Source organism: Globicephala melas, chromosome 2, assembly GCF_963455315.2.
Source record: "Globicephala melas chromosome 2, mGloMel1.2, whole genome shotgun sequence".
In the NCBI taxonomy this organism is placed as follows: Eukaryota; Metazoa; Chordata; class Mammalia; order Artiodactyla; family Delphinidae; genus Globicephala; species Globicephala melas.
The window spans coordinates 66,526,822-66,547,086 of NC_083315.2; the positions used below are offsets into that span (position 1 = coordinate 66,526,822).

General features: G+C 42.1%; 1 protein-coding gene across 2 annotated transcripts in view; it reads right to left on the reverse strand.

Annotated features, from left to right (window-relative positions):
* MAP2K5 (mitogen-activated protein kinase kinase 5) overlaps nt 1-15,376 on the reverse strand; it is a 263,415-nt gene extending 248,039 nt beyond the window's left edge. The window contains exons 1-2 of one of the 2 annotated variants that reach the window (XM_030875161.3): nt 14,523-15,370; nt 8,167-8,215 (exon numbers count right to left, since the gene is read on the reverse strand). In XM_030875161.3, the coding sequence (XP_030731021.1) occupies nt 8,167-8,215; nt 14,523-14,657 (184 nt within the window). In that variant the 5' untranslated portion in view covers nt 14,658-15,370. Of the gene's footprint in view, nt 1-8,166; nt 8,216-14,522 lie in introns of both variants that reach the window. The other variant, XM_060294075.2, reaches the window with a different exon arrangement.
* Nucleotides 15,377-20,265: the final 4,889 nt, after the last annotated feature.

The following is a 20,265-nucleotide window of genomic DNA, read 5'->3' on the forward strand; positions in this document are numbered from 1 at the left end:
AGCTAATAATACTGTATTACATACTTGAACGTTGCTAATAGATCCTGAATGTTCTCACCACAAAAAAGAAATGGTAATTATGCATCAGGATGCATATGTTAGCTAACACTATGGTGGTAATCATTTTGCAATATGTAATGATCAAATCAATGCACTATACACCCTAAACTTATACAACGTTATGTGTCAATTATATCTCAGTAAACCTGGAAAAAAAATTTAATAGACAGTGAATTGAGAGGAATGAGAAGTTAGTGAACAGTAAGAAAGTAGAAATACATACCAAGCAATTTAGTATGACAATAATTTAAAATACTTTTCTGAATAAAAAGTTGTATATACACAGCCAGCCCATCTAGCAAAGACTCTTGTTGGGCCTATCAAACCGGATTAGCTACAAAAAGTACACTAACTGGAAACATAAATCATAAAAAACTTACTAAAATGGCACAAAGAGTTTCAAAGGTATAAATATGTTGAAGAACACTAGAAAGCCATGGCACGAAGTAGAGAGAAGCAGAAGAAAATAATTTGAACTCTTTTTGTCTTACACATGGAGATTCTTTGCCCTCTGACCAAAAAAGCATTACTAGATATGACCAAGAAGGCAGAGGAGGGGGGGCACTCTGATACACTGGTTCACAATGAGAATTCCAGGCTTCTCCAGTTGCCTGGAGCATAGTAATATGATTTTCCAGCACATTAGGGAAGCAAAAGTAGAACCAGAAAGTCTGTGTACTGGCTGGATTTTGTTAATGTCACTTAAAATGGAGGGAAAAATCCTAGCAAGATACCAAATAGAGTGCAGCAGATGGTAAACAAATATTATGAAGCAATCTTCACAAAATCTGCAGTGTATCACAAATATACAAAATGGCAGAGTTTGGGAAAAGACAATCATAACAGGCCATATGTTGTTAGCGATTTTATTTCAAGCAACGTGCAATCCAGAAGAGAAACCAAGAGGAGGAACATAAAGGTCCAAGAGCGGAGACACAGCCTCAGGTAAGGGGCGGTCAGAATGGCAAGCAGAGTGCCTACTGAGTAAACAGCACAAAGACATCAGACTCTGGGGAGCGCTCAGCCAAACGGCACCCAGTGCAGCGGCAGGGCTCAAGTGGGCTTTCTAGAAAAACAATTTAGCTTCTACCAAGGGCAACAGAAAGTTAAGGCAATACTGTACTTTATATGTCCTTTGTCATATTACTTCAGTGCCAGGTAAGAAGAGTCAATTAGAACTACAGCAAAGGCATTTTTCTAAGGCAAGAGGAAAGAAATGAAAACATAACTGTAGAGGTTAAAAAGGCATCAATAGGAAATTACCAGAAAAGCTGTCAAGTTTAGAACCCTTCTCAGGTGTGGAATCTAAGATCTGGTCAGGACCAGAGGCCATAGTTTCTAAGGCTAAATCTTCATATCCATGAATTTTAATTTAGCTCCATACCTCCCACCTCCTGACTCCTTCTTTACTTCTTTGCTTCCCTTTTCTTTCCAAAAAATATTCAAGTGCCCACTATGTAGCAGGCAATGTTCTGGACACTGGGGTAATAACAGTGGAAAAAGGAAAACCCCTGCCCTCATGGAGTTTACACTCTACTTGAGAGACTGAAGGGTATGAGGGAGTGAATCATACAGACATCTGGGGAAAGAATGTTCCAGGCAGAGGGAACAGCTCATGCTAAGGCCCTGTGGCAGAAGAATACCTGGCATGCTTGAGAGACTGAAAGAAAGCCAGAGTAGCTGCAACAGATTGAGAATAAGATGGGGGAGAGAGACGAGTTCAGAGAAGTAATGGTGGGGCAGAGTTGGGGGAAGATGAGGAAGGGCAGGGCCTTGTAGGGCATGTTAAGGACTTGGCTATCACTCCTGAGTGACAAGGAAACCACTGGAGGGTCTTGACTGTAGTGATCTCACTTAACTTCTAAAAGGATCTCTTTGGCTGCTGTGTGGAGAATAGGCTATATGGAGGCAAAGCAGAAACAAGGAGACGAGTTAGAGGAGCACTGTCCTAGTCTAGGTAAGAGACGATGGTGACCTAAACCAAATTGAGGTTTTGAGCAGTCATCACATGCTGGATATATTTGCTTGTCCTTATTACTTCATTCCTTCAACCATCCATGCATTCCAGAAACACAAACTGAGAGTCTACTATGTGCCAGGTACTATGCTGGGTTTCTAGCAATTCAAAAATGAGCAGCATTATCTACTGCCCTCAAGGAACTAGCCTGGTGCCTGGGTAAAGGACTTAAACTTCTTAATTCTCATGTAAAACAGCCAGACTACTAACACCTACTACTACTAACAATAACTAATAAGACTACAAATACCTACTACTACTACTACTAATAACTACTCTCATAAGACTAAAAAAGATTAGGACTTTTTGCATCGATGATATTTCAAAACAAAATTTCAATAAATTAAAGCTCTCTTCAAATCGTCTCAAATTCTAAGGATACACAATTAACTCTTACATGTTAATTTTTAGACTCAGTGTACATCTATTGCGAATTACAATTTTTCATTAACCTACCCAGTTTTTCTTATAAGCAACCAGTTATCTTTTACATATGTTATACTGTAAGAAAATAAAACTTCATTTTTCCCAGAATTTTTCCAGAAATTCATAAAACAACTGAAAAGGAATCTATTCAATGAAAAGTGAGTATAAAATGGTCATGGTTAAAGAAAAACAAATAAAATAAAGATTTATCCTATAGTCGAATTTTCTGAACCAAAACTCAGACACATGGTTTGACCAGTATGAAGATACTTACGAGGGCTACAGATCAGAATATGGGATGTCAGAGTATCATGGAAAAGTAGGGCCATATGGTATTTACAGGTAGAAGTCAGTAGTTGTCTACATAGACTTAAAACGTATCTTTTGGGCTTCCCTGGTGGCGCAGTGGTTGAGAGTCCGCCTGCCAATGCAGGGGGCATGGGTTCGTGCCCCGGTCCGGGAAGATCCCACATGCCGCGGAGCGGCTGGGCCCGTGAGCCATGGCCGCTGAGCCTAAGCGTCCGGATCCGGAGTGGGAGAGGCCACAACAGTGAGAGGCCCGCGTACCGCAAAATAAAAAAAAAATTTAAAAAAACATATGTTTCACGTCAACAGTAGATTTTACTGTCCAGCAACACCAGCCCAACAGTAATTTTTTTTTTTTTTTTTTTTTTTGCGGCACACGGGCCTCTCAGTGCTGTGGCCTCTCCCGTTGCAGAGTACAGGCTCCGGACATGCAGGCTCAGCGGCCATGGCTCACGGGCCCAGCCGCTCCACGGCATGTGGGATCTTCCTGGACCGGGGCACGAACCTGTGTCCCCTGCATCAGCAGGCGGACTCTCAACCACTGCGCCACCAGGGAAGCCCCAGCCCAACAGTAATTTTACAGCAGTAACTTGTCTAGAGAAAATCCAGGGAGAGGAACACATGTAACAGATATGCACAGGACACTCATTAGTGGGCACAGTTGATTTCCATCACCTCATGTGTTGGTGTACTCATTAATCTGTTAACGAAATTGTGAAAATCAGCAGGGATCTTTGGGCCTATATGAATGTCAAGCTCCTACAGCATACGTAGGGCCCACACATGCAAACATTCAAGATTTTTCATGGTTATGGAATTTAGCTTCATCTCAGAAGCGTTCTCACATCTGGGAAAAGACAAATTATTCAATAACCAGTATGGAATCAACTGTCTATCTGCTTGAAAAATAAAGCTGGATCACCACCTGACTCCTCCTTTCACCAAAATAAACTGAAAGATGGTACCAAAAAAAAAAAAAAAAAAAAATCTTCTGTCTGCAATAAAAACACATGCTGTTTTATAAAAAAAAAAAAATTCCACACAAAAACACATACAAGCGTACATATTTATAAATGTGTGTGTGTTTAACCCCATTAAAGTAGGAAGAAAAAAGAATTTGAATTAATGTTTTTTCAACATCCTGGAATGTGGAGCTTTCTAAGCATGGCATAAATCCAGAAGTCACAAAATATGACAAATCGGTTCTTGTAAAAACTTTAAACTTCTCCATGGAAAAAAAGAGAAAAAACGACCTACACAAGCTTAAAGGAAAGCAATAAACTAAACAAAAATATTTATAACATCTAAGACAAAGGGGAATTTTCTTAATATTGGAAAGCTCTTAAATCAATCAGAAAAAGACAAATAACCTAATAGAAAAATGGGCAAAGGTGATAAATAGTTCACAGAAATTAAATACAAATGACCAAAATATAAATGATAAGATGCTCAAGCTCATTTATAATTGGAGAAATGCAAAATAAAAATAAAACAATACTACAATAATCTTTTTCACATATCAAATTGACATCAACTAAAAAGTTTATTGGACTCAAGAGCTGGCGAGGGTAGAGAGAAATGGGCATTCTCAAAACCTGCTGGTGGGAGTGCAAACTGGCTCTACCTTCTAAAGAACAACATGGAAATACCTATCAAAACGTAAAATATGGGTACTCTTTGTTTCAGTAGTTCCAAATCCTAGGAATTTATCCTACAAATACATTTCTACAATGTGGAAAGCCATAAGAGACAATGCTGTTGACTGCAGCACTTTTTCTAATACTACTGAAAAACTGGTAACATCTTAAATTTAAAACTGGTCCATCAACAGGTTAAATTAAGTCATACCCATAAAATTAAGTATAATGTAATTATCTAAAAGAAAGAAGTTGACTTGTACACACTGATGTTAGAAAGACGCCCAACACATACTACTAACTGGGGACAGGGGAAACCAGTTGCAATCCAGTATATATTATGTATGAGAAAATTTCTGGAAGGATACAGAAGAAGCTGTTAACTAGGGAATTGGGGAGATGGGGACTTTTACTTGTTGCTTTATTTCGATACTGCTTGCATTTTTTTTAAAGATCATCTATACCTTCTTAACTAAAGAAAAAAATCGGACACTATTTATTGAAAGGTAGTACTTTCATCTGTGCTCTTACTGTAAGGGAGAAAGGACCTAAAAGTGGTAAAAAAAAAAAAACAAAAACAAGGTTTAGGACCATCAGTCCAAGAGGTAAGTTTGGCACAAATGGGACTCCCTCCCCTCACTCACTCCTAAATCCTCTTGGAAACACCATCCCCTGGGATAGAAATCAGAAAGAATATAACCACTATACACCCTCTGCCCCCCTTGGGCGTAGGGCCCAGTCAAGTGTGGGAATTTGAATTTGGAGCCTGAATTGTCCACCACCAACCAATTACATCCCACGCCTGCGCAACTGCAAAAATAATCCCAAAAAAGCAAACTACTTACTAAGCTTTAGGTTACATGCATTTTACAATTCTCTTTCGAATACGGACATATATAACATTCCATCTTATTCAACAAGGGTATTCCTACACGGCACAGTGTACACTCGTCCCTCAGTATCCACAGGGTATTGGTTCCAGGATCACTCCCCCCACCCATAGGATACCAAAATCTGTGGATGATCCAGTCCCTTATATAAAATGGAATTGTACAGTTTGCCCTCTGTATCCACAGGTTCCGCATCCACGGATCGGGCTGGTGTGGAATCCAAGGAAACAAAGGGCCAACTGTACTAAGAAGAAAGCAAGAGTGAAATAAAACATGGTTTCTGTCACCAAGTCATTCAAAATCTGGCACACAACCAACCGGAAGGGAGGCCCAATAGGTTATGTGCTCTAGTAAAGTGCCCAGAGAGATTAACCACACCTGTGGGGATCGGAGACTTCACCAAAGAGACGGCATTTCTTAGAACTGAATTATCAGTAAGAGAACCTAACCTTTCCCCTCTTTTCCACTTACTCAACTCTTTTTCTCTATGTAAAACAGGTAAACCTGACACTGTCCTTTCTCTCGTGGCTTAATTCATATCACTAAATACAACACCTCTTTTGTATAAGTTAGTGTTGGGTATACTTTGCAGTATTAAATAAATTACTATAAATATCTTTAAGTTTTATTTATTCAGGAGTTGTTCCATCATACCATAAACAACTGAAAGAGCTCAAAAATTTCAACCAATTAGCTTATAAACTACATCTTTCCAACTATTTCTTATACATAGATTTCATTTATTAGTGAAGATCCTTGGTACAGAAAATAAGGTCGCCCCAGAACAATCACGAAAAAAGCCAGCCTAGGATTTTAAGTCTATAATGGAAAGTACACAATAATCTAAGCACAAAAAAACAAAGAACTATTATTATTTTGTCTCTGTGTATTTTTGTTCTTATTCTTTTCACCTAAAACTGATCTAGATGCAGATGGGTATACGCTTCTGCCCTTGTTGGGGGAAAAGAAGGAAAGTGATCTCTAAGAAGTTAAACCTAGAAATTTAAACATTTTTTCTGTAATATTTTACAAAATGAGATCATACCATACATATTTTGTTTATTCAACAGTATATCATGAATATACTTCCATGTCAATGCTTAAAATTCTCATTCTTTTTAGCCACTGCTTAATGCTTCAGACTATGGATAAATAATTTATTAATCCATTACTCTAGGCATTTAGCTTACCTCTAAATTTTTTGCTATTAAAAATAATTCCATGTCTGGCTTCCCTGGTGGTGCAGTGGTTGAGAGTCCGCCTGCCGATGCAAGGGACACGGGTTCGTGCCCCAGTCCGGGAAGATCCCACATGCCGCGGAGCGGCTAGGCTCGTGAGCCATGGCCACTGAGCCTGCGTGTCTGGAGCCTGTGCTCCGCAATGGGAGAGGCCACAACAGCGTACCGCAAAAATAAAAAAAATAATAATAATAATTCCAGGGACTTCCCTAATGGTCCAGTGGTAAAGAATCTGCCTTCCAATGCAGGGGACGTGGGTTCGATCCCTAGTCGGTGAACTAAGATCTCACATGCCACAGGGCAACTAATCCACAACTTTACTGAGCCCACCCTCCTCAACTAAAGAGCCTGCGTGCCGCAAACTACAGAACCCACGTGCTCTGAAGCCCAGGCACCACAACTAGAGAAAACCCGCATGCCACAATGAAGAGCCCACATGCTGCAACAAAAGATCCCGCAAGCCACAGTGAAGATCCTGCGTGCCTCAACTAAGACCCCACGCCGTCAAAAATAAATAAATAAATAATAACTCCAGGGGGTTCCCTGGTGGCCTAGTGCTTAGGATTCGGCTCTTTCACTGCCATGGCCCAGGTTCAATCCCTGGTCAGGGAACTGCGATCCCGCAAGCTGTGCGGTACAGCCAAAATTTAAAAAAAAAAAAAAAATTCCACAAGGAACACTCTGTTTGAAGGGCATTCAACACATGTGTAGGTATTTCTGTTGGACAGCTTCCTAAAAGTGGATCTGCTGAGTCAAAGGTTTTGAACATTTTATATTTTGGTAAGTATTGCCAAATTGTCCCCCAAGAGAACATAAATAAAAGAGAGGACAATTGTACTCTCTGTAGTTAACCATCTGCTTAAAAAACAAGAACAAAAAGGAAAAAAATCATGTGGAGAAACTGTACATTTTTCTACGTGCAAAAGCAGACCACATCTTGGAGAAAATATGGGACCACAGTTATAGATCCTTACTTTATTCTTAACACCAGAGCCCCTGTGCTGACTAAACTCTCATCTTAACATTACTCAGCCCATGACCTCCCTCTGGCTTATGTCAAAACCACTTTTCTATTACACCCTGCCCCCACCCCAGTCCCCAAGCCAATTGTTTTGGGGGGGTGGGAAGGACTCAAGACCTGAAGTGTTGCTGCCATCATCTAACAGCCATGACAAGCCCCAATAAAACAGAATTACTCCATGCAACGTTCACTTAAATGTTCTACTCTGTTGCTGTTTTAAAGCAGCAAAGGATTAAAATCTTTTAATCAATAATCACTGGCCTACAGGTAGTTTACACGTTTCATTTTGTCCCACATTATTATTACAGTGAGGAGCAAGAGCAGATAAAGGTCATGTTGGTAATTAAAGCTATATTACAGAAATATGCACACCCAAGATATGATTAAATAAGAAAATATTCCTCGGTTCAGTATCATCATTAAACTTGCATTAATTTATAAATATTTAAATGTACCATATGATGATCATAAATAATCTGTTTTTGTCAGTTTCTAAAGTAACGCAACCCATAAACCCTTTGAAAAATTACTGCAGAAAAAACAGTCAAGAAAGTATACAAGCCAGACTTACATTCAAATGCTGTGGTTGTTGCTTCAGGCAGAACCTGGCCTATCACATCCTAAACAAAGAAAGAATAAAGGAACACAATTAGCCATCTTCTTTATTGCTAACATGCGGCAAATCCTAGAGGAAACAGGAGAACCTGGAAAAGATTTTTGAAATGCTGGCATAAACTATAAAAACATTAGCTCATAATCACACTTAGTCCAGCAATCTAAGTCCAGAGTTTAAATCTCTATTCTGGAGCTTAAATCTCTATACTGGGGGTGGGGACCATTTAAAAAATCCTTTCCACTCTGTACTAATAACATAATTTTTTACTCTCGATTCAACAGCATAGACAATTACACTGTTGTGCATTTATTAAAAAAAAATAGGTTTCTTCCATGGGAGGCTATAGAAGGAATGTACTGTTAGTAGAAAAAGAGGTTTGGGGAGTCAAGACTGGCCTGGGTTTGAATCTCAGCTCTGCACTAAACAAGCTGTGTGACTAGCAACAAATTACTCAACCTCTCTGAGCCTCAATTTGATTATCCTCCAATATGGGTCTAATAATGCTACAGAGGTAATGTAAAAAGTATTAAATAATGTAATAAACATGAACTAGCCTAACACACTGTAGACCTTCAACAAATGCAGCTCTGGATATGTGACTACCAACACCTTTCCTTGCACTCATACTGGGAAGAGTTCAAAAAACAAGTTTCCATGATGATGATGTAAATCTACAATACTACAATACATTTAACACAAACAATTCTTATCAACCTTTACTCTTGAGCAACTAAAAAACATATTTAATGACACCGAAATAAAGTTAATCTAGCCTACAAAAGAAAAAGTGTATATAACCTGATATCAATGTTTAAATGAATCTATAAAGTTGAAAACACTTAAAAAATAGTCTACAGAGACAGCTTATTTAAAGAGGTACAGAACACCTTCGAGAAATTGTTAGTTCTGGGAAAAGTGACCCTCCATTATCTCCACTCCAACCCAAATGGTCTGCAAACCTCATTGTTCTCAGGGAGCTCTGCCACAACGTCCCTCCTGGGCCGTGCCACAAATGGCACCAGGCAGCCAGCTGACAAAGCCACTTGCAGTATTTCTCAGCAGGGAGCCCACAGCCCTTCCAAGCAGGGCACTTAGCAGGGTGGCGTCTGCAACTTCCTTCTAAAGACAGTTCTTCAGAAGCTTTTGCTGCAGTGGCAATTTGCATAATAGCCTTGTCTCTACTGTGTATGTGTGTGTGTGTGTGTGTGTGTGTGTTTTAAATAAATCTGTGCATATAAAATTGATCAAAGGGGACTTCCCTGGTGGTGCAGTGGTTGAGAGTCCGCCTGCCGATGCAGGGGACACGGGTTCGTGCCCCGGTCCGGAAAGATCCCATGTGCCGCGGAGCGGCTACGCCCGTGAGCCATGGCCGCTGAGCCTGCGCGTAAGGAGCCTGTGCTCCGCAACGGGAGAGGCCGCAACAGTGAGAGGCCCGTGTACCGCAAAAAAAAAAATTGATCAAAGGGAACTATCTTAGGCAGCTCTCACTCATTAGAGCCAAAAGAGATTATTTTTTTCTTCTTACTCTAGTCTTAGCAAATGAAACAACTTTCTGTGGAAGTATTTGTAAAAGATTTTAGTGTTGAAAAAAATCCTTTCTACATATTTGTAGGCAGAAAGTATTTATTGACAGCTAAATGAAAACTGTTGAGCGAGTATAGAATACACAAGCAGCCAGTGTAACGCCTAAGAGTGTGGACGGGAGCCAAACTGCTCGGGTTGGACCTTGGCTCTGCCGTTCAGTCACTGAGTGACTGAATTTCTCTGTGCCTCCGTTTCCTTCTATGTAAAAATGAGATCATAACTGTACCTACCTTGTAGGACTAATGAGTTAATATTTATAAAGTGTTTACAAGAGTGTCTAGCACATGGTAAGTGCAAGTATTCGTGTCTGTTAAATAAATAAAACAAGTCACTAATGACTGGCACATTACAAATCTTACCTCATAACGAAATCCTAAATTTCAGCACCTGACAATCAGTGGAGGATGGTCTTTGGTTCACTTACTTCATCCTTCCACAGCATTTACTGAGGATTAGCCAGTATTGGTTTAAAAAGGGGTGGGGGTGGGGGGACCCTCCACTGCCCCAACCCTCCAAGTCTAGGTTATCACTGCTTACTTCCAGACAACCAATCTTGAGATGTGAACCCTAGAGTATTAGCAAACTAATTTAGGATCCTTCCTACTTATGAATAGCAGAACCTGTCAAACAGCAAACTTCTAACAACCGTCTGAAAACCCTGCTGAGCAGCAATGGCCTCCTTTGCCCATCAACATCAACAAGGAGCCACACAAACTTTACACCTAATGCGGGGGGGGGGGGAGAGAAAGAAAAAGCAAACCTGATTGAGAGAATCATGAGAATCACGTGAACACAACTGACCATATTGTTCTGTTAAAGCAAATAAAGTGGGGCTATAATAATGACAAAGAGGTAAAACTCAATCAGTATCTCCTGGTCTTTTCTAAGCAGGCACATTTAATTTTATGTGTATTTTCCAGTTGTATTTTAAGTGACTTATTTCAAAATGACCCTGTCTTATTCTCAACATTTTACTCAAAGAAAGTTTCGAAAGAGCACATAAGTTCACATATCTTGTTGGTGATCATTTCTTGATCCTTTTCTTCTCCTTCCTTTCAATAAATCAGTCAAACAAATAGCAAACCAAAAATATAAATGAGCATCTATAACGTGCCAGGAGGATAAAGATTACAAAACTGTAGGCTACAGAAGAATAAGACTTGCTCCTTGACTTTAGGAAGATTATAATCTGTCACAAAGATAGAGACAAACCTAAAAGACTAACAAATCAGAGCACTTATAGTATGATAAAAGAGCCAAACAAAAGACATAAATTAGCAAACGGTAGGTGCTAACTCAGAAGGCAGTAAAAATCACGGTCTCAGTTAAGATAGAAGAAACTTCACAGATGAGGGGAAATCTGGGCTGGAACTTGGGAGAGAGGATTCAAACAGCAAGAGGAAAGGAGGAACATTCAGATCTCCTGCACAATTTTCCCCTAACTGGGGACTGGATTGCCACGGAGAAACACAGAAAGCTGAAAAACAGATAACCCAAATGCCTCTGCCTATGAGGACCAGCTGGGTCTACTTCACAATGCACCAGTCCCTAACTATTCAGACGAAGGACAAAGGCCCCAGAGAGGCCCAGTGACTTGCCCACAGAGTCCCAGCCATTTGATGGAACTGTGAATGGAGCCCTCAACTACTGACTCTGAGTCCAAAACACCCTCAGCTCCAGCTGACTCAGTGACTACAAATTGCTTCTGGCTTCCGTGTCTGGTTCTGCCACAAACCAGCTGTGTGGCTTTAGCATTTTCTCCATCAGGGGTTCATGCTTCCTCATTTGAAAACTGAAGTGAGGAGAGATATCAGATGAAGGGGAACGTTCCAGGTTTCATTTGGCTTTAGATTTTAAGGTTCCAAGCCAAAGATGCTGATGTGACTGTTGGTTTTTTGCCTATTTCTCAATGAAGAGATAAGGTAAACCTGGAAAAGAGATCTAAGGAGTCCTCCAGGATTTGAGCTTGCAGTTCCAAGAACTTGATATACAGCACCCATTGTCACGAGCCCTCCATGAGGCCTTCCCAACATAACACGCTCCACCTGGGTGTACCTGAGCAAGCACGTGGCACATGGCACGCTGAGCTCTCGATGGTGGAACCGTTTGTGCAAAGTTTATTTTTAGGCCAGTCATCCTTGAGCCAATGTACAATTGAGAGATGCCCAGGCCCTATCCCTTCTGCTGCAATAACAACACTTACGGAGCACTTACTATGCTCCAGATTGTTGTAAGTACTTTACACATACCAACTCCACTAGTCCTCAGAACTCTGTGAGGTAGGCACTACTTTTAACCCCCAACCCTATTTTTGTCTTTTTACAGATGAAGAAACTGAGATACAGAAGACACTTGCCCAAGTGAGTCTGGTAAGGCTTACGATGTAAACGCAGTCAGCCTGGCTCCAGTTTGTGTTTTTAACACTGTACCATTCTACTTAAAATAATACCTTCTGTTGTCTCAAATGAGTAAAGTGAAAGAAAGCTCTTGTCTTTCTCATCAGAGACACAATCTCACTTAATCTTTACAAGTCTTTGAGGCAGGTATCATTATCCCTAATTTACAAATAAAGAAACTGAGGCTCAGAGAGGCAGAGTGACTGCCTAGTTAGTGGGATGGTTTACAATTAAACACAAATTTCTTGATTCAAAACCTAGTGTGCTGTCCACAAAACCATAACGGTGTGTATCCTCCTTGAAGCTTCCTCATTAAACAAATATTTCAGGGTCCTATGAAGCAACAGAAACAGAGAGGAAACAGAGGTGTCCGTCTCCTCCAGAAGTTTACCATCTCGTGGAGGAGACAGACAAAATTAGCACAAAACCCATATACTTTGCCAAAACAAAGTTGTGGAAACACAGAGGAGGGGCATGTGACCAAGACCAACACAGAGGAAAAGCCAAGCTGGGCTTTGAAGGACAGGTGGGAGTTGGCGAGCTGAAGACAGAGGCCCAGTGAAGGAGGCCTGGGCACCTGGGAGAACTCACGGTTAATTCTATATATCTGGAAGACAGGATGCTCATGGGGGTGTAGTGAGAGATGAAGCTGGTGCCAGGCAGGTACAAGCCAATCAAGATGGGCCCACAGGGGCTTCCCTCGTGGCGCAGTGGTTAAGAATCCATCTGCCAACGCAGGTGACACGGGTTCGAGCCCTGGTCCGGGAAGATCCCACCTGCTGCGGATCAACTAAGGCCATGAGCCACAACTACTGAGCCTGCGCTCTAGAGCCCACGAGCCACAACTACTGAAGCCTGCACGCCTACACCCCGTGCTCTGCAACAAGAGAAGCCACCACATTGAGAAGCCCGCGCATCGCAACGAAGTGTAGCCCCCGCTCACAGCAACTAGAGAAAGCCCACGTGCAGCAACAAAGATCCAACTCAGCCAAAAATAAATAAATAAATAAATAAATTTAAAAAAATATATATATATATATGTGCCCAGAGGACCACGCCAAGGAGTTTGGGCCTTACCATGAAGGGAGATCCATGTGCATGTGAGCGTGTGGAGAACTCTGGATGCAAAGAGAAGGATGGCATATGTGTACAAGATCGGAGGCTGCTGGTTTACTCCAGCTTCTGCACTCCTTGTGCAGACACCTGAAGATCTGTATGTTCTAGGTGGTCAGTAACATCCAGAACTCAAAATGACGGTACACAGATCAAATTTTGATTGAGTAACCTATGACAACCAAAAACCACATCCCAGATCTTCCTCTTCCCCCAAACCTCCACCCAGCCCCATCTTATCCTGCAGGTAAGTTCCAGTATAGATCTGGTACTTGCAACATGCTCCTTGGTATGTCAGCTCTGCCTTTGATAGCGCAGTTATTCAAAATATAAAATGGGCACGATGTACTCTATCTCACATGAATACTAAAAGCTGAGAAGTAGTACTACAGCATGTGGAAATAAATACCAAGTAAAGTAAGGAAATCTGAGTTCTGGCACTGACTCTCCCACTCACAAGTAACATGGCTTTGGAAAAGCCATTTCACCTCACTGCTCCTCAGTAACTATCTGCAAAAAAGATCAGAGGGCTCAACAGGCCACCTCCAAGGTTATCCTCTGCTCTAACATTCCATGATTTTATTTGAAATATATTTTGAATATTTATTATGAAAGTAAGACTACACCATTGACTCTAAGATGCGTATTTTCCCCTCTATTTTAACATCTCTGAAATTGGGTTTTGTACGATGTGTGGCATGTCACAGTTTAACAGGTCGCATTTTTTTTCTTTCTTAGCGGTACATAAAATAATATCTTAAAACTTATGATGTCTTAGGCTTGCTGAAACATGATTGGTTAGAGTTGCCTTGTTTCCCTTTCCCACTAGCTACCAAGTTTAGAGAACTCAGTAGAAAGACAGGCTGGAATTTGGCCAGGGACATTCCAAAAAATCCTTGAGAAAAACTCTCTTCTAGATTCAGCTTTCTGTATCCCAGCTGGTTGCTTCTGTGTGTTATGTCCCAGTCCAGGCTGTGAGTTCCTTGAGGGCAGGGGTCCAATGTGATTCATCTCTACTTCGCCAGGAACCTGCACACTTGTCAGATTTCAGTCTATACAATTAATCAATGCTTGTGGTGGAAGAAATAAAACTGCCCCCATACGAGGCCAGCAATGGCCACTAGCTCAGGCCACCAGGGTAAGATTTGGTGATCAAGGTGCTTACTGCCCTACAAATCCCTGTGCCCCCTCGCTAGGAACACTGAGATTAGCACTTACCAGCACATCCCTGAAGAGTAGCTGCGGCCCAGAGTGCACTGTCCAGTCCACGGCTCCACTATTTGGAATCTTGATGCGAATCACCAGCACCTGGTTCTCCATGGCATGGAAGGGGCCAAGGGCCAGCCACAACATTACAGGTTAAAGGGGCTCACATCCTGGTAGGGGGGAACCCCCTGGCTCCTGGTTAGGCGGGGGCTCTTAGAGGTGACAAGGGGACTGAGGGTCAGAGGACAGAGGGGGAGGAGGAGTGAAGAGAGGAGGTGGTCCGGAAGCAGCCCGCAGGCTCGGAGCCAGGCCCCGGCTGTATGGGGTTGAGGGATGTCTCCCTGTGAGCGTGGACGGAGCAAGGGGTAGGAGCCAGTAGGAACTAGCAGAGATCAGAAGGTTCTGGAGTTGGAAAAGAGAGCAAACGGCATCTTGCAGCTCTCTGCCGTCTGTGTGGGTGTGAGGGGACAGCACAGAGAAGACGCCGTTTTAGATAGATACGGCGGCAGGTGTCCACTCCTCCTTAAAGAAGCGGGGAGGGTCCCCGACTTGAGGGGACTCAGTCCGGGGCTGTTAGGAAGGAGCCCCAGGGCCGCCGGACCACAAGAAAGCCGAGGGGGCCCTCCGCGGGAGGGTCGGGGGCGAGTCCTCTGCCCCACCCCGAGCCAGAGTGCACGGCGCGTGCGACTCACAACCTGCAACCCGAGGCCGCGCGTCCCGGCGGCGGCGGCGGCGTCGGCGGCGGCGGCGGCAGGAGGGGGAAGGCGGCGGTAGAAGGGGGAAGGCGGCGGCAGGAGGGAGAAGGCGGCGGCGAGGGCACTGTTACTCCGGAACCAAAACGCGCGGCGCCGGAACCCTGGAAGGCGGCGAGGGGACCCGCCTCCCGCGGCGCCATGTTAGAAGAGGGCAGCTCGTGTCCGGCCCCGCCCCCGCTCGCCGGTGGGCGGGACCCGAGGAGCAAGGGCTTGGCGCTGGGGTCGGAGTGAGGGGACAGACTGGACTCTACAGTCGTGAGACCCCACCTCCCCTGTCGCGAAGTGACCACCCATGGCGACCGGGTGATAGCCCGTTCTTTTCCCGACCCTCATTAAAGTCAGCGAGGTGAAAACATTTAACAAAAGAAGGAGGAAACTGAACTAGAGCAGGGGTCCGCCAAAAGCCGATTGATGGCTTAAGATGCGTTGTTTCCCTGTTCAGAAGACTAGAAAAATAGAACTGCCCCTCTCGTTTATTCCTACTTTATCAGGACCTGTACTAAATATTCGTGGAGGTTTGTGCATCAAATGATCAAGAGCAAGGTTGTCTTTTTTTCCTTCTTCCAAGTCACAGATCCGGAGGATCATCTTTCTCCCAAATGAGCAAAGCGAGTGTGGATTTTTTAGTGAGGTCCGTTACCCCTATGGTTACCCTAAAATAGCAAACAGCGCACTATTCAAAAGCAACAGTAAAGAAATTCAGTGAAGAGTTTAACTGCCTGGGTACAGTTGCAGTAGTGGCATCATCTTTTCTTATTAAACCTTTGAAAAAAAATATCCTAGACAGTCCATAAACTTTCAACTAGATACCAATGTTTACGCAGTGATATCACAGGCAGTAGCTTGGTTATTTTTAAATTCCTTGTTAACCTCAGATTTTTAAATGCATAATTTTGTTCATCTATGATGCCTATACAGAAGTTTGTTTACAAACTGCAACGCGTAGTTTCGTCCTTTACCTCTAAGAAAAGTCCACATATCGCTTTACTTTGAGGGGCTGCATTTTGTATAAATTCGGTGGGAGAGGAGTATCATTCCCCTCTCTAACAAATAGTTGATGAATGCGAGAGAAAAAATAATTTAAATACTGGTCAGTTTGGGTATAATATCAGTTTTTTACTGCATATTTTCTCTACCTGCATTCCTTTTTTCTTTTGGTAGTATTTGTTTTATTTAGTTAGTTATTTATTATTGATTTATTTATGGCTGCGTGGGTCTTCGTTGCTGCGCCCAGGCTTTCTCTAGTACCGCTCGTTGTGGTGTGCGGGCTTCTCCTCCGCGGCACGTAGGATCTTCCCCGACCAGGGCTCAAACCTGTGTCCCCTGCATTGTCAGGTGGATTCTTAACCACTGCACCACCAGGGAAATCCCTACATTCCTTTTATATTTAATTTGAAAGTCCATTTTAGAAGATAAATTATCTCTTTTCAGTTATTGTAAATGAAGAGCTTAGGTAGAAATTCATTTAGTCAGATCCTCCAGGTAGTCAAAGAATTGCCCTTTTCCAAACACTCTTGCACTGCTGGTGGGAATGTGAATTGGTTCAGCCACTATGGAGAACAGTATGGAGGTTCCTTAAAAAACTACAAATAGAACTACCATATGACCCAGCAATCCCACTACTGGGCATATACCCTGAGAAAACCAAAATTCAAAAAGAGTCATGTACCAAAATGTTCATTGCAGCTCTATTTACAATAGCCCGGAGATGGAAACAAACTAAGTGCCCATCATCGGATGAATGGATAAAGAAGATGTGGCACATATATACAATGGAATATTACTCAGCCATAAAAAGAAATGAAATTGAGCTATTTGTAATGAAGTGGATAGACCTAGAGTCTGTCATACAGAGTGAAGTAAGTCAGAAAGAAAAAGACAAATACCGTATGCTAACACATATATACGGAATTTAAGAAAAAAAAAATGTCATGAAGAACCTAGGGGTAAGGCAGGAATAAAGACGCAGACCTCCTAGAGAACGGACTTGAGGTTATGGGGAGGGGGAAGGGTGAGCTGTGACAGGGCAAGAGAGAGTCATGGGCATATACACACTAACAAACGTAGTAAGGTAGATAGCTAGTGGGAAGCAGCCACATGGCACAGGGATATTGGCTCGGTGCTTTGTGACAGCCTGGAGGGGTGGGATAGGGAGGGTGGGAGGAAGGGAGACGCAAGAGGGAAGACATATGGGAACATATGTATATGTATAACTGATTCACTTTGTTATAAAGCAGAAACTAACACACCATTGTAAAGCAATTATACCCCAATAAAGATGTTTAAAAAAAAAAAAGAATTGCCCTTTTCCACCTGCACTTCAGTCTTGTGAAAAACAAACCATTTGTTCAAGGTCCCCATGCACTTTTTATTGAAAGTTCATTTCCTATTATTTGAGAAAGTAGACCACAAGGCCAGAGATTTTCTATGAACTCATGATTTGTTAAAATGGTTTTTATTGATAGTACTATGGGCAAAACCAACTCAATTTGTGCTTTCAATTCTTTTGGATATATACCCACAAGTAGAATTGCTGGATCATATGATAATTCTATTTTTAATTTTTTGAGGAGCTGCCATGTTCCACAATGGCTGCACCATTTTACATTCCCACCAGTAGCCCAAGAGTTCCAGTTTCTCTACACCTTCACCAACACTTGTTATTTTCTATATTTTTGTTAGAAGCCATATTCTCATGAGTATGAGGTGATATCTCAAAGTGGTTGAGATTTGCATTTCCCTAGTGATTAGTGATGTTCATCTTTTCATATACTTGTTGGCCATTTGTATATCTTCTTTGGAGAATTGTCTATTCAAGTCCTTTGCCCGTTTTTAAATTGACTTATTTATCTTTTTTGTTATAAAGTAATTTTTAAATGAGGAAAATTAACATTTTACTACTATAAGTTCAGAGATGTTTTCTTTCATATCTTTTTACATTGCTCCCAAACTCCAATCCTTAACCGAGAATCTGATCCCTTCCCACTGCTTCTCAGATACTATCCCAGTCCAAACTACCATTACATTTATATTATATTTCTCTCTTAAAGTTCTGTTTCCATTCTTGCCACTGCTACCAATGGTCTATGCTCAACCCAATTACCAGGGTTAGAATACCAAGTCACCCCTTTGGTTAAAACTATTCTGATGGCCTCCTAACTTGTACAGAATAAAAACTAAAGTCCTTTCCATGACCTGCAAAACTCTACACAGTCTGCCCTCCACACCTTCTGGCCTTATGATCTCTCAAACATCATTCACACCAGCCTCCTTCTTACTTTTCCTTGAACATATCAGGCATCCCACCTCGGGGTCTTGCATTTGCCCTTTCCTCTCCCTGGATTGCTCTTATCCCAATATTCACATGGCTCACTTCCTCCTGCAGATCTTGACTTAAAAACCACCTTCGTGTTGAGGCCTTCCCTTAGCACAGTCTTGAAAACCAGCCCCAAACCCACCCCACCCACAGATGTGAGCACGCAGGTGTGCACAATTCCTGGTCCCCTTCCCTGGTTTACTTTTCTCCTGGCCCTCACCGCTATCTGCCATGCCACATGTCTCAATCCTGTATTTGTCTCCTCACTAAACTGTAACTTGGCGAGGGAGGGACCGGTATGTGTTTTATTCACTGCCATGTCCCTAGTACCTAAAATAGTACCTGACACACAGTGGGCACTTTAATAATATTTGTTAAATGAATGACTGGATTTTGAAGGCAAAGTGGGTTGAGTAATAGGAATGCAACTACCATGTGCATCTCCTGCCTGTCTTGAGCTGCAATTGCTCCTTGGCCTTTCCACAACCACTGCCATCGTGGAGACTGAGACCACAACAATTATAGACTCCCACTGAACCACAAACTTTATAACAAATGTTGACTGCCTCCTGTGTTCAAAAATTCCACTTGTCTTCTTCAGTGCCGGGTGTGGGTCCCTACATATATCATTCAAATACTTGTTTATTTGGGGGTTTTTGTTTTTTGTTTCTTTCTTTCTCTTTGGCCACACCACGTGGCTTGAGGGATCTTAGTCCCCCAAACGGGGATTGAACCCGGGCCCCAGCAGTGAAAGTGCCAAGTCCTAACCACTGGACCACCAGGGAATTCCCAATACTTGTTGATTTTGATTTAAAGGAATATGATGAGAATAGAGGATAAAAACAGTAAGTTTCTAGTGGAGAAATCTTGCAGACACCATCCTAAACAAGTGATCAAGGTTAACATCACCAGTGATGTGATGTTGATGTCATGTACTCTCCTATATGATGCAACAAGAAGGGCATTTGACCTGTGGGGTCTTCTTCCCCAAACCCATAACCCCAATCTAATCATGAGAAAACCATCAGACAAACCCAAATTGAGGGACAGTCTACAAAATACCTGACAAATACTCAAAACTGCCAAGGTCATAAAAAACAAAATGCAAAGAAACTATCACAGACCTGAGGAGACTAAGGAGACATGACAATGAAATGTATCGTGGGATCCTCAGTGGAATCCTGGAACAGACAAAGGACAGTAATGAAAAACCGGTGAAATCTGAATAAAGTCTGGAGTTTAGTTAGTAATAATGTACCAATGCTGACTTTTCAGTTTTGACATAGGTGCAATGCTAACATTAGGGGAATCTGGGTGATGGGAACTCTCTGTACTATATTTGCAACTTTTCTGTAAATCTAAAGTTATTCCAAAATAAAAAGTTTTTTTAAAAAATAAGTTGCATTTCTACACACTTGTAGTAATGTCTTAGAAATTTTAATTTGAAAAAGATATAATTTATTGTTATTATAATAACAACTGAAAAATAAACATAAGCATTTTCTTCATAGTGCTTAATATCCATTACTTTAAAAAAAGGATATGAAGAAGCATGGACAAAAGTGATGGGACTTACCTGGTGGCGCCGTGGTTCAGAATCAGCCTGCCAATGCAGGGGACAGGGGTTCGAGCCCTGGTCCAGGAAAATCCCACATGCAGCGGAGCAAGTAAGGCCGTGCACCAC